Source organism: Bidens hawaiensis, unplaced genomic scaffold (assembly GCF_021521415.1).
Source record: "Bidens hawaiensis isolate Kalapana, Puna unplaced genomic scaffold, B.hawaiensis_p1.1 tig00068603_1, whole genome shotgun sequence".
Taxonomy (NCBI): Eukaryota; Viridiplantae; Streptophyta; class Magnoliopsida; order Asterales; family Asteraceae; genus Bidens; species Bidens hawaiensis.
In genome coordinates, this window is record NW_027502115.1 from 5,483 (window position 1) to 19,477 (window position 13,995).

General features: G+C 37.6%; 1 protein-coding gene across 1 annotated transcript; it reads left to right on the forward strand.

Annotated features, from left to right (window-relative positions):
- Positions 1–10,512: 10,512 nt before the first annotated feature.
- Positions 10,513–13,065, forward strand: LOC143605201 (uncharacterized). The gene is made up of 6 exons (XM_077081408.1): positions 10,513–10,822; positions 11,327–11,859; positions 11,936–12,032; positions 12,265–12,365; positions 12,423–12,600; positions 12,677–13,065. The coding sequence occupies exons 1-6, from the start codon at positions 10,513–10,515 to the stop codon at positions 13,063–13,065; spliced, it is 1,608 nt and encodes a 535-aa protein (XP_076937523.1).
- Positions 13,066–13,995: the final 930 nt, after the last annotated feature.

A 13,995-nucleotide genomic window follows, 5' to 3' on the forward strand; every position in this document is an offset into this window, starting at 1 on the left:
AAACTCTTCCCAACACAAAAACAACAAAAAGAAACCCAAAAACAACTACCGAAACTATGCTGTTACCCAACCTCAACCACAACAACAAACCCAAACCCTTCCTCAAAACCGAAAACCTTATGTTGGAAACTCCCCGCTATTTAACACTTGCCAACTTCACCACCCACCAAACTTGCCTTGTCGCCATTGTACCATTTGTAACCGACTTGGCCATCTCCACACCACATGCCGATCCACCCAACGAACCCAACCTAACCAACCAAACCAACCAAGGACTTTTCCCCAAAATTTCCAAAACCGATATACACCCTACCCACCAAACCAACCCCAACAACCCCGAGCTTGCTATAATTGTGGTGATCCCAACCATTTCCGCAACAATTGCCCACGTTTAACCTTCACCACCAAGCCCAAACCGTAACCGTTTCCTATTACCAAACCCAAGCCTACCAAGTTCAAACCTACCAACCTCAACTCCCCCAACTCAATCACCAATTATCCAACCCATCCAAGCAATCCAAGCACCACCTCCACATCCACCGCAAGCACCTCAAGTCAACCATGGCAACCAAGGGCGATCTTTTATGATGAATGCAAATCAAGTTCAAGTGGCAAACGATGTTGTGAACGGTATGTTTTTAGTGAAATATCATTTGGCTTCTATTTTATTTGATACCGGTGCCGATAGAAGTTTTATTTCTTTGAAATTTGAGTCGAAACTTGCGATGCCTCGAACTAAGCTTTCCCGACCGTTCTCTGTTGAAGTCTCCAATGGCAATTCTATTACCATCGATTCTGTTGTCCGCGATTGTTCTCTTATTCTTTCTAAGCATAAATTCTCCATCGATCTCATCCCGATGCAAATAGGTAGCTTCGATGTCATAGTAGGAATGGATTGGTTATCTTTGCACCGTGCCGAAGTCGTTTGTTTTGATAAATTTATTCGCATCCCGCTCGTCAACGGCAAGGTTCTTAAGGTCTTTGGAAACGCAACGCCCCGAAGGCTACATCTCATGTCGTGTGCTGAATCGCAAAAGTACTTACGCCAAAAGTACGTCCCGTTTCTAGCTCTCTCGGTAACAAAAGACAAAAAGGAAAGGAAAATCCAAGATATTTTCGTTGTTCGTGATTTCCCCGACATCTTTCCCGATGATGTTACCGGTCTTCCTCCCATTCGTCCGATTGAATTTCTAATCGATCTTGTGCTCGGCGCGATGCCCCTGGTCAAGGCTCCTTATCGTCTAGCCCCGTTGGAAATTCAAGAACTATTAAACCAACTCGAAGAATTTTCCGATAAAGCTTCATTCGTCCAAGCTCTTATCCTTGGGGCGCTCCAATTCTCTTCATGAAAAAGAAAGATGGTTCGTTTCGTATGTGCATTGATTATCGTGAACTTAACAAGCTTACTATTAAAAATCGTTACCTATTCAACTTCAAGTCGCAACTTGTTTCTCCAAAATTGATCTTCGGTCGGGTTATCATCAATTGCGCGTTCGCGAAGAAGACATTCCTAAAACCGCTTTCCGTACTCGATATGGACATTTCAAATTTTTGGTTATGCCCTTCGGGTTAACAAATACACCCGCGGTATTTATGGACCTCATGAACCGCGTTTGCAAACCATTTATTGATAAATTCGTTATTGTCTTTATTGATGACATCATTATCTTCTCTAAATCCAAAGCCGAACATGAACATCATTTGCGTTCCATTCTCGAGCTCCTTAGAAACGAATGACTCTATGCCAAATTCTCCAAATGTGAATTTTGGCTCGAGGAAGTTCAATTTTTGGGACATATCGTAAACGACAAAGGTATTCATGTTGATCCCGCTAAAATTGAGGCCGTTAAGGATTGGAAAACTTCAACGACTCCCACGGAAATTCGATCCTTCCTCGGTTTAGCTGGATATTATCGGCGTTTCATTTGAAAATTTTCCATGATCTCTTTGCCTCTTACCTCTCTCCCCCATAAGGGACAACCCTTCGATTGGGGTTCGAAGCAAGAGGAAGCCTTTTGTACTCTCAAGGACTTGCTTTGCAATGCTCCTATTCTAACCCTTCCCGATAGAAACGACGATTTTGTTGTATTTTGCTATGCCTCCCATCAAGGCCTTGGTTGTGTTCTCATGCAACGAGGTCAAGTAATCGCATACGCATCAAGGAAACTTAAGGTCAACGAGAAGAACTATATGACTCACGATCTCGAACTTGGTGCCGTCGTTTTCGCTCTCAAAATCTGGAGACATTACCTTTATGGAACAAAATGTGTGGTTTTTACCGATCATAAAAGCCTTCAACACATTCTTGACCAAAAAGATCTCAACATGAGACAACGAAGATGGGCCGAATTACTAGTGATTACGATTGTGAGATTCGCTACCACCCCGGTAAAGCGAATGTTGTCGCCGACGCCCTAAGTCGAAAGGTTAATGTTAAATCCGTTTTGCTTCTAAGCGTCATTGTTCAAACCGATCTTCAAATTCGTATCTTTCAAGCTCAACGTACCTCCGTCGAAGAAGGTAATATGTACGACAAAATGTCATGTGGAGCCGAACTTCAAATCGAAACCAAACCCGATGGTCTTTTGTACTTTCTCAATCGTTTGTGGATTCCTGATCGCGATGACCTTCGTACTTGTATTCTCGACGAAGCTCATAATTCGCATTATTCCGTTCATCCCGGCGTGGATAAGATGTATTTCGATCTCGTGCTACCTTTTGGTGGCCGGGTATGAAAAAAGACGTAGCGTTGTTTGTATCTAAATGTCTTACTTGCTCGAAAGTCAAAGCCAAACATCAAAGACCTTTTGGTCTACTCGAGCAACCACCGATTCCCGTTTGGAAATGGGAAGACATTGCTATGGACTTTATCACCAAATTACCCAAAACCCAAAAAGACAACAATATTATTTGGGTGATCATCGATCGATTAACCAAATCTGCTAATTTCATTCCGATCCGCGAGAAGTATTCTGTTGAGCAGCTTGCTCAAATCTATGTTCGGGAAATCGTGTGCCGACACGGTTTTCCATTGTCTATCATCTCCAATCGTGATACCCGCTTTACCTCTCATTTTTGGCGTTCACATCAAGAAGCTTTGGGAACACATCTCGATCTTAGCACTGCTTATCATCCTCAAACGGACGGTCAATCCGAACGTACAATCCAAACACTCGAGGATATGCTACGAGCGTGTGTTCTTGATTTCGGTGGAAATTGGGATTCTCATCTTCCGTTCATCGAGTTCTCCTACAACAATAGCTACCATTCTCGCATTGATGTAGCTCCTTTTCAAGCTCTTTACGGTCGTAAATTTCGTTCCTCGATTTGTCGGAACGAAATCGGTGAAGCCCAAATCACGGGACCTGAAATGGTCCAAGAAGCCATCGATGTCATTAATCAAATCCGTAAAAATCTCCTAGCCACTAGAAATCGTCAAAAGAGTTACGCCGACAAACGGTGAAAATCGATCGAATTTAATGTTGACGATCATGTCCTTCTAAAAGTATCCCCTTGGAAGGGGGGTAGTCCGTTTTGGAAAGAAGGGTAAACTAGCTCCTCGTTTCATTGGTCCTTTTAAAATTCTTGAACGTGTTGGGAAAGTAGCGTATCGACTCGAACTACCGCAAGAACTTGCTGGTGTGCATCCGACATTTCATGTTTCGAATCTCAAAAAGTGCTTAGCCGAGGGTAATCTCCATATACCTCTCGAAGAAGTTCATGTTGATGAGTCTATGATTATGGTTGAACGACCCGTTGAGATTATGGATCGCAACGAGAAGAAAACAAAGAGTAGTCGAATTCGGTTAGTAAAAGTTCGATGGGAATCACGGTGTGGCGCGGAGTATACTTGGGAACGAGAAGACGCAATGTAAGAGAAGTATCCATATTTGTTTGCATCATCGTTTTCATCTTAAATTTCGGGACGAAATTTCTTAAAGTAGGGGATACTGTGACATTCGTCAATTTCGGGTCTCGATTCGTATTCGTTTTGTAAACTTTGTTGATGTAAACCGACCCGTTTTGTAAACCGAAACCTTTGATATAATAAAAATGTTGGATTTTATGTTACAATATTGTTTTACATTTGTTGGGTCTTGAAAACATTCATTTCGGTCTTTAAAACGCCTAAAAATCACTTAAAACGAACTTCGGGGGCCAAAACTGTCATTTTTGAAAATATTGGAAATCTGGAAAATAACCTCGTCGCGGGGCGCGACGGGGGACACAAATCTGGTCGCGTAGCGCGAATGGGCTGCAGATCAGCAGCTCGTTTTTTGGTTATTTTTATGTAAACATGTGACCAAAACACCACATTTTCATGCAAGAATCTTTATGCTTGACCATTTCAACTTACCCTGTATATACACCACCCTTTCCATCCATTAATCTCTGCAACAACTCCAAATTCTCTCTCAAATTCAAAGATCTTAAGGTTATTTTCATTGTGTTCTTGAAGTTTTGACTTCTAAAAGCAAACTGAGTTATTTCTTTCTTTCTAATTAGCTTATGTAACCTTATTAATACTTGTTTATGGTGGTACAACATATATATAATACACACCCCTTATTTCCTTTGTTAGTTACTTCACCGACTCCGGTTGGTTAAGTTTCGAACATTATAAGGCAAGGCTTCTTGGAGGACTTCGTGTTCTTGATATATATATACACACACACATAACTTATTATACATATTTATGCCTAACTTCTGCTCATTTTAGTTTGTTAGTCACATTTACAAGTCTTGGGTATGTGGAATCCATTGATGAACTTGTTGTGAGATGGAAACCGAACCAAACAAAACTTTTGTTAAAAAGACTTGTTGTTGACCTTTTAGTTGTAGAACTTAAATATTTTCATTTGTACATTTTTATACAAGATCTATGATATATGGGTTTGTAGAATCCATCTATGAACTTATTGTGAGATGGAAACCTAATCAATCCGACTTTTACTCGCTTAAGGCACACAAGTGTGTTTTTAGCTATCAAGACTTGTATATTTCTTCAAAAATAGTTTACAAACTGTTTTTAATTATTTTCTTAAGTACTTGTAATTGTTGGATCCAACTTGATCTCATAACATAGTTTGGACCGACAAAACCGAACACTCACTTAACATGCGTTGGTAGTTCTAAAACAATAGATCTACATACTTGGTTAAGTGTTATTATATTTTAATGAGTTAGCAAAAATGAACAATATTTGATTTGCTATATTTTGTTATATCTTGTTGTTGACTATCCCTTGAATATTGATATGTGACATTTTTGATGTTGTGAAATGAAATGAGTTTGTTAAATATTCTCGCTTTAAAGTAGTGTCATGCGCTTATGGGCAATCGTTACACCTCGGCATGTTCCGCCGCCTTTGGTCGGGGTGTGACACTAGCTTAACCCCTTCATTGTTGTTAAGGTTTCCTCCAGCTGCGCTTCCTTCTTCTTCGGTATTGGAAGCTGCTTCAACCGAAGGTTGTTGGACACGACGAGGCCTGCCACGACGTCCAATGCGGCCTCCTGCTCCAGTAACTGCCCTAGATCCAGCCATTGTATTCTAAAAAGAAAAACACAAACGTCATCACTCAAGGAACTATTTAGTATAAGGATAGTAAGGCTAACAGGTAATAGCAGTGGCCAGCTGTGATTAGCTGATCACGTTACTTTCCGTGTCCTATACACTTCCTCTTATGAGTCTATTTGTGCTGGTTCTACTCTAAACAGTTAATCAATTGAACAATCAATTAATCCTATCCCTAGCATTCACTTATCCTTTATTTAGCAATTAAGTTAACATTAACGTGCATATTTAATCGTACACTTTACCTTTACTGAGCTTGCTTGAGTGACACATGGCTATCTTGAACTGGCATCTTCTTTCTTTTCTTACTTATATCCCATTCTCTCGAACTTTGCTCTGATACCAACTTGTAAGGCCCTGTTACCGGTGCCTCACATTGGACGTTGGATTTACTCAAAAACATAGTTCCAAATATCAGAGTTAACAAAAACATTAGTGAAATATTAAAACTTCAACCAGAATATAGTACATAGCTCCCAAATCTTATCAGCATAAACATTTAAAGTAGTTTAAACATAAAACATTGTTTTAATAATAACATAGCACTTCCTTGAGATGCCAGTTCTTCAATTCCATGCCATGTGTTCCCCTCAAACAAACGGCCTCATTCTACTCACCTGCATGCATACTAAAAGTCAGCTACGCTGAGTGAGTTCTAGTTAATCACATAACATACACTAAATACACACATACATACTTTCATTCATACTTTCATCCTTGCTTACCTTCATTCCTTCTTCTAATATATTCGTACCTTACGTTTTAAAGAGCATTTCGCCCTATAACCTTCACATATATTATTAGAGTATGCAACCATTTAACCTTCGCATATATTATTAGGGTATGCAACCCTTTAACCTTCGCATATATTATTAGGGTATGTAACCCTTTAACCTTCGCATATATTATTAGGGTATGCAACCCTTTATCCTTCGCATAAAATATTAGGGTATGCAACCCTTTAACCTTCGCATATATTATCAGGGTATGCAACCCTTTAACCTTACCTTACCTTTCATTATCATATCCGTACATTTAATACCATACATATCATAGCCGTACATACTTCCTTATTCACATACACATATCATACATACTACACTATACTTTCCTTAACAATACGTGCAATACCCGAAGGTCGTTCACGTACTGTCAAGCATACATACATAACTATCACAAATCGTCATCTATACATACACTTATCATTTAAGGTAAGTGTACTAACATTCACATCGAGTATGCACACAGCCCCTGGCTGGGGTCGAGCTGACCTAAAAGTTTTATTTCCATTAATTGTCTGAACACATTTTCCATTAGGATTTTAATTTATTATTTAATTCGCTAACTCATTTTCTATAACGAATTAAGCCTAATTCGTTACCTAATTCGTTATATAACCTTCCTTAGTTCGTTATCCAGATTCGTCCCTTATTATCATCCGATTCGTCATTCTAGTTCGTTATCTGAACATGACTTGATTATTACCTTATTCGTAACGAATTGGCGAGTAACGAATCACCTGATTCGTTATCTGGTTCGTTTGCTGATTCGTGATTCTGGTTCGTTGCCTAGTTCGTTATCTTAGTATAACGAATTGATAGATTCGTTATCCATTTACACGAATGAGTCCCATTTGCGTAACGAATTGATCATCCCTAATGAACTACCAACAGTTCTTATTCAGATCTTTGACTATAGGGTCAAAGTCAAAATTGATAAGAACATCCGCAGTCAAACTTATCCAGATATGCAATTAGCACCTCAAATCTCAACGAAATAACACGAGTTTGGTATCCATGAACTCGTAATCACATCGCCTACAAACCCTAACCATCAAATCAGCCAAACTTTCGTGTTTGAGGGGTGCTATTTGAGCATATATGTTACGGGTTCTTTGGGTTAGTAATTAATCTATCTATCGTTAATGGTTTTCAGCAAGAATCATCTCATTTGGTTCGTTTTTACCATATGTATACAGATCTAAGATTATCTAAATGAATCCGAACCTAAATAAATGATTTTCGATTATAAACGTACCTTAAACGAGTTGAACTACGAACATGATTTAGTCCTTGATGTAGGTTCGGTTCGTCAAAACGTTCTAGCACCAAAAATCTCGGGTTTTCAACTTCCGATCTAGGCTCGGGTTAAAGGATGGTGTTTGTGTGTGTTTTTGATGGTGTAGGCTATGGTGTAGAGATGGATGAAAATGGAAAGGTTTAGGGTTTAAGGGGTATTTATACTCCCTTAAGCCCATGGATCTAAGGTCCATTCCGTCTTATATTCCATCTTCTAAAGTCCAAGCCCAACCGCGTGCAGTTTATTATCTAAACCGAGAAACGACACAATATAAAATAAATGAAATTTATTTTATTATTATAACCAAACGCAGGATGTTACATAAACCGACCCGTTTTGTCGTTTCAATGCATTTTGATTTGTCGTTTATCTTTTATTTATCGGTTAAGATGATTTAAAGTTGTTACTCGTTCATTTTCTATTCATATAATTCAAATAACAAAATTCCGGAATTTAAAATTTATTAAAATGATCAAGTTCCAAAATATGCGGGTATAATATAAAAATAATCCAAAGATAATAACTTTTAACAAGTTATTCTAATATTTGAAAGTTTAAAGGTTTAATATGTAAATTTAGTTTAAATTCAGTTTTTATATATATTGAAACTAGAGGGGCCAGAAGTGTAACTACAAAAAAAATATATTAAAAAAAATTAAACCCATCCCTTCCCTCCCCCCTTGCTCGCGTTTTTCAGGCGAGAAGACCCGACGGCCCGAAAACGGCTCCGGCGAGCCGTTAAAACCATTCAAACACCCGTCTTAAATTAATTAAATATCGTAAAACATTTTGACCATAACGATATATCATAATCATCGTTCAAAACGGGTAATTACAAACTTTAACGGTGGGATTAAACCGGGTAACCGTAGGAATAATAATCAAAACACAATAATGAGAATTAAACATTATACTCTCCAACTGGCATTATAAATAGAACCTAAATCATCAACTAATCATGTTACAAAACATCAATGAAACCAAAACACTCTCTATAATTCCGTCTTGATTCGTAAAGGTAATTTTCCGGCCAAATCCGTTCACCACCATTCCGACACCAAATCAAGTAAGTTTTATATGGTTTTTAATCATTTCAAGCCGTCTAACAAAAACCCTAAACTTAATTAACCAAACATGGAACATATTTGATGAACTGAATCTAGGGTTTGTTAAATAAAATGAACTAAATAAGTTACATCATTTATATAATTAATTCTAAGTTTAGAATCAATAAACAAGTTGATCCAGTGGTTATTTTCTTGGTGTGTGGCCACGAGGATCCGAGTTTGAACCCGGGTCAGTGCAAGTTTTTTTTTTCATTTCTTTTTTTTGTTTATTTTTCTTAATACCTTTAAATTAATTATAAACAATATATATTTTATAAATTCTTTTAAATCAAAGAAAATTATTTTTAGTTAAATAAAATTACATATATATTATATTTACCAAGTTTTCATCTAAAATCCAACTTTTTATTTTCGCTTAGTTCTCGTTAAAACCTGATTTAATATGTATTATTAATAACTTTATAACACACTAATGTAATCGTTTCAAGTTAGAATCACCATTAACAATAAATATCCAATAAACGTTACAAATCTTTAGTAGTAAACGCGTAATTAAAATAATATTAGAATAATAAACCATTAAAATTCTGTTAAAGCTTAAACATGATATTATAACATCAAAGACAGAATTACAGAAATTGTCCTTTATGTTTATCCCAAATTTCACTGGTGGTCCTTTATATTTCAAGTTGATGTTTATTATCCTTTACATTTTAAAAAGTAACACCTTTTGTCCTTTAGGCCTAACCCAGTTAAAAAATCCCGTTAAGTCCTGTCACATGCTTCTCACGTGGGGGTATTTCCGTCATTTCAAGTCGTTTATGATTTCCCCCCATTAAAAACCCAATTCCACTCCCGATCGTTCCCAATTCCACTCTCATCGTCCTTCGTCTTCTGTAATTTAGGGTTTAACCACCAAAGTGTTGATCGTCGACCAAGCAAACAGCAACGGGTGATTCAGGCCGGTACATACGAGAAACATTTGAAGATGTGGACCTCGACGAAGTATACGGTAATGTTTCATATCCAATTTTGATTTCTAACCCTAGTTTATGAACTTGCTGATTAACTCTCAAAATTGTGTTTTTTCAGCTTTATATCCAAGTATTTTTAGCATATGCCTACATTCTGGTGGTAGGTTAACATCACCTCCAAACCGTACGTATGTTGGAGGTAAGACAACATTTGTGGACTTCATCGACATAGACAAGTTTTCAATTCATGAGCTCTATATAATGCTGGATATGTTAGGCTATAGTGGGAAAATTCCAATGTATTACCAGTTCTTGCATCCTGAAAAGAACTTAGACAATGGTCTTGAACAACTAAGTTCAGAGCAGGATTGTCTGAACTTGGCTAAACATGTGGAAGAGCATAAGCTCATCCATGTTTATACCAGTCAAGGGATAAATAACATAAAATCTCTTTTTACCTCACCAACTAAGACTATTACTATTGAAGAGATTGATGAACCTAGACCATATGCTCTTGCGCCCTTAAAATTAAACTTAGATGAGAATGTAGGTCAATCTAGTGGGGCTGGGCTATGGGCAAGGGCAATCTAGTGGGGCTAGGGAATACAGTGGGGATGTGCATGTTGATATAGGTGTTGAAGTTGGACTTGATGTGCATGATGATATAAGTGTTGAAGTTGGAGTTGAAAATGAGAATTTAGGTGATTTGGCAGAGGGGGGGGGGGTGGTGTCAGTGAGTACATAGTTGTTGAAGCTGGAGTTGAGAGTGAGAATGCAAGTAGTGATAGTGATCATGCTCCTGATTTAGATGATTTAGATGAGGGGGGAGGGTGGCAGTAAGGATATAGGCGATGATGATCATGCTGCTGATTTAGATGAAGGGGATGGTGGCAGTGAGGATGAGTGTGATGATGATTATATTGTGGATCCAGAAAATAATATGATTGACCCTGAAGTTGACATGAGTGATTATAGGATGAATGTTGATTCAGATGTAGAGTATGGGTTTGACTTTGGAAATGAACAGAAAATGGATTTGGGGAAGGATGTAATAGAAAATGACAAGTTTCTAAGTGGGTCAGAGTCAGATGGGAATGAAACAAGCTCAAGGAAACACATTTTACATGGTATAAGAAGATCAAATGAAAACATGGCAAACTTTCACCTAGGTCAAATTTTTGGAACAAAGGAGGAGTCCAAGAAGCTTATTTAGAAAACATGCGGTTGAAACTAGAAGGTTAATTAAAATCACCAAAGATGATCACATTAGGGTTAGGGTAGTTTGTACTGGTTCTAAGCCAGATTTTGAAGTTGATGATGGTGGGGTGCATGCTTCTAAAGGGAAGAAAACCAAAGACAAAGGTGCAAGTGGTAAAAATTCTAAAAGCAAGGGGGCTGTTATGAAAAAAGGAAAATCTAAAGGTGGAGGGGTGACATGAGCAGAAAGTAATGTTGGTGAGAGGGGAAAATGACAAATCCTAATGAATATCAATGTCCATGGGTGATGTTACTTTCCAAAGAAAAAGATTCTCAATCTTGGGTGGTTAGAACATTGAATACCAACCACACATGCATTCAATCAAGACACATTTATGCTTGTACATCAACTTTTTTATCTGAACAAATGTTAGAACAAATTGAAGAGAACCCTAACATCTCACTAAAAGTAGTTCAAGGTCAATTTAGGAGGAAGTATGGTGTTAGTGTTCATAAGATGAAAGCATATAGGGCTAAGATGAAAGCAAAGAAAACGGTTGAAGAGGACTACAAAGAACAATATTCTTTGCTTAGGGAGTATGCTGCTGAGTTAGTTGATAAGAATCTAGGTAGCACTATGAAGATTGTGGTTGAGCCACCAACAAATCCTGAATCTATAACCAGACAGTTCAAAAGGGTATATGTATGCTTGGTTGCACTAAAATATGGGTTTAAAGCATTAAACATGGATTTGCATGGTCTAGATGGTGCATTTATGAAAGGCACATTTCCTGGTCAGATGCTTACTACAGTTGGTCTTGACAGCAACAATGGTATATATCCTGTATGTTATGCAATTATGGAGTCAGAAAGTAACTACTCATGGACTTGGTTCTTAGAGCTCCTGTCAGAAGATCTGGAAATTGGAAGCAATTCATGGTTTACTTTCATGAGTGATAGGCAAAAGGTAATGAATTTCATATATTCAACCTTATTTACTTTCATTATTTTATTTTTTAACATGATGTCTTTATGTTGAACAGGGGCTTCTTCAAGCCATTCAAACTTTATTTCCTTGTGCTGAGCACAGATACTGTCTTAGGCATATCCATGAAAATATGAAGCTTGCAGGATATAGAGGTACTTTACAAAAACATGTTGTACAACTGTGCTACCAAAATAACAAAACCTGAGTTCTTAACTGCAATGAATGAGTTAAAAGAATTCAACAAGGAAGCACAGTGGTTGTCAAAAATAGCACCTGAATCCTAGACCAGGTTATACTACTTTGGTTAGTATTCATATACTTTAACATTATATATGCAAGTTCAATTTTGATTAATTTGGTATGCATTTTGAACTTTGATCTTAGGAAGGGCAGTTTTTGATGTAATGATTAAAAATACGTGTGAGGTTTACAATGGCAAGATAGTGGAAGGTAGGGACAGGCCTATAATACCTGCACTTGAGTATGTAAGGGAGTATCTAATGAGGAGGATTGTTACTGTGCTTGGTATGATTGATAAATAGGATGGCTTGTTGACTCCTAGAGCCATTGAGTTGTTTGCAACAATCCAAAATCAGGCAAATCACTACCATGTGCAGTTGAATGGAGAGGATCTATATGAGGTGAGTGGTAAACCCACTGATCCAAGAGTTCTAAATTTGGCATTGAGGACTTGTAGTTGCAGGGGCTGGGAAATTACAGGTATGTCTGTACATGGCAAAATGCTTAATATATACTCTTAATTATATGGGCAAAATGCTTAATATACTCTTTACAGGTTTGCCATGCAGACATGATGTGGCTACACTTTGGGTCATAGATGCTAATGGAGAAAGGGTTGGGGCATTAGAAAGTTGGGTTCACCCGGTGCACACAATGGATAGGTGGAAGCTGGTTTACTCATTCAAAATTAATCCAAAAAATAGGATGTCTATATGGACAAAATGTGAGGCTCCTACAACCATTGTAGAACCCAAGCATCACACAATGGCAGGTAGACCAAAGAAGGCAAGAAAGAGGTCAGCTGTGGAAAAGGATGATTTACCAACAGCAGGAAAATTGACAAGAAAGAACACCTTGGGAGCATGTAGCAGGTGTGGGAGCACTAGCCATAATGTCAGGACCTGCACAGGCCCACTTAAGAAGAAGGGGAAAAAGGCAGCTTAATATGGTTCTTGTGCGTGTTTAGATAAGTTGGTTTAGTATTTTGAACTTGTTTAATATGGTTTCTGTTTATGGTTATGTATTTTGGAACTTGTGGGATTACTTGACTGTGCTTGGTAATGGTTGTTGTGTCTTTTGAACTAATGATCTTAATGTTAACTAAATTATGAAGTAAGTGTTGAGTTTTGAGTTTTGGTTGTGGTGTATTGTGTGTATTATGTTGACTTGAGTTTTTGAGTAAATTAGGTTGTAGTGTATTGTGTGTTTAGGTGTGCAGTCAACCATGGTCATATATGAGTTTTGGTTGTGGTGTATTGTGTGTAGTGTATTAGGTTGACTTGAATTTTTGAGTAAATTAGGTTGTAGTGTATTGTGAGTTTAGGTGTGCAGTCAACCATGTTCATATAGTGTCAAAGTATGTTTCACTATATGCAGTCAACTATGGTCATATTGTGTTGAAGTTTGATTTTGTATGGTCATATTGGATAAACATCTTGTATGGTCATATTGGATAAACATCTTGTATGTGCAGTCAACTATGATCATATTGTGCAGATACAAGCATATGTGCATAAGTTGGCACTAGCATTAGGATATAAAAGTTGATACATTACATCATTTTGGCAGATACAAAATATGTTCATATTTTCACTTACAACTGGCCTACCCAACAAACTAAAACAACAACATTGCACTTGCATCAAAAGAACATAACATAAAAAATAAACCCTAGCCAGCTAACAACCAACATCTTCTTCAGATTCTTTGCATTAGATTCACTTGCAGTCAGTTTGCCTTCACAAATTTTAAGAGCATCTTCAAGTTTGTTCTTTGCCCTAATCAAACTAGGAATGATGTCCGTGCATCTTTCACACCTTTGATCAAACCAACCAATGAATCCATATCTTGAATCCTGAGTTTCGACATAAAAAA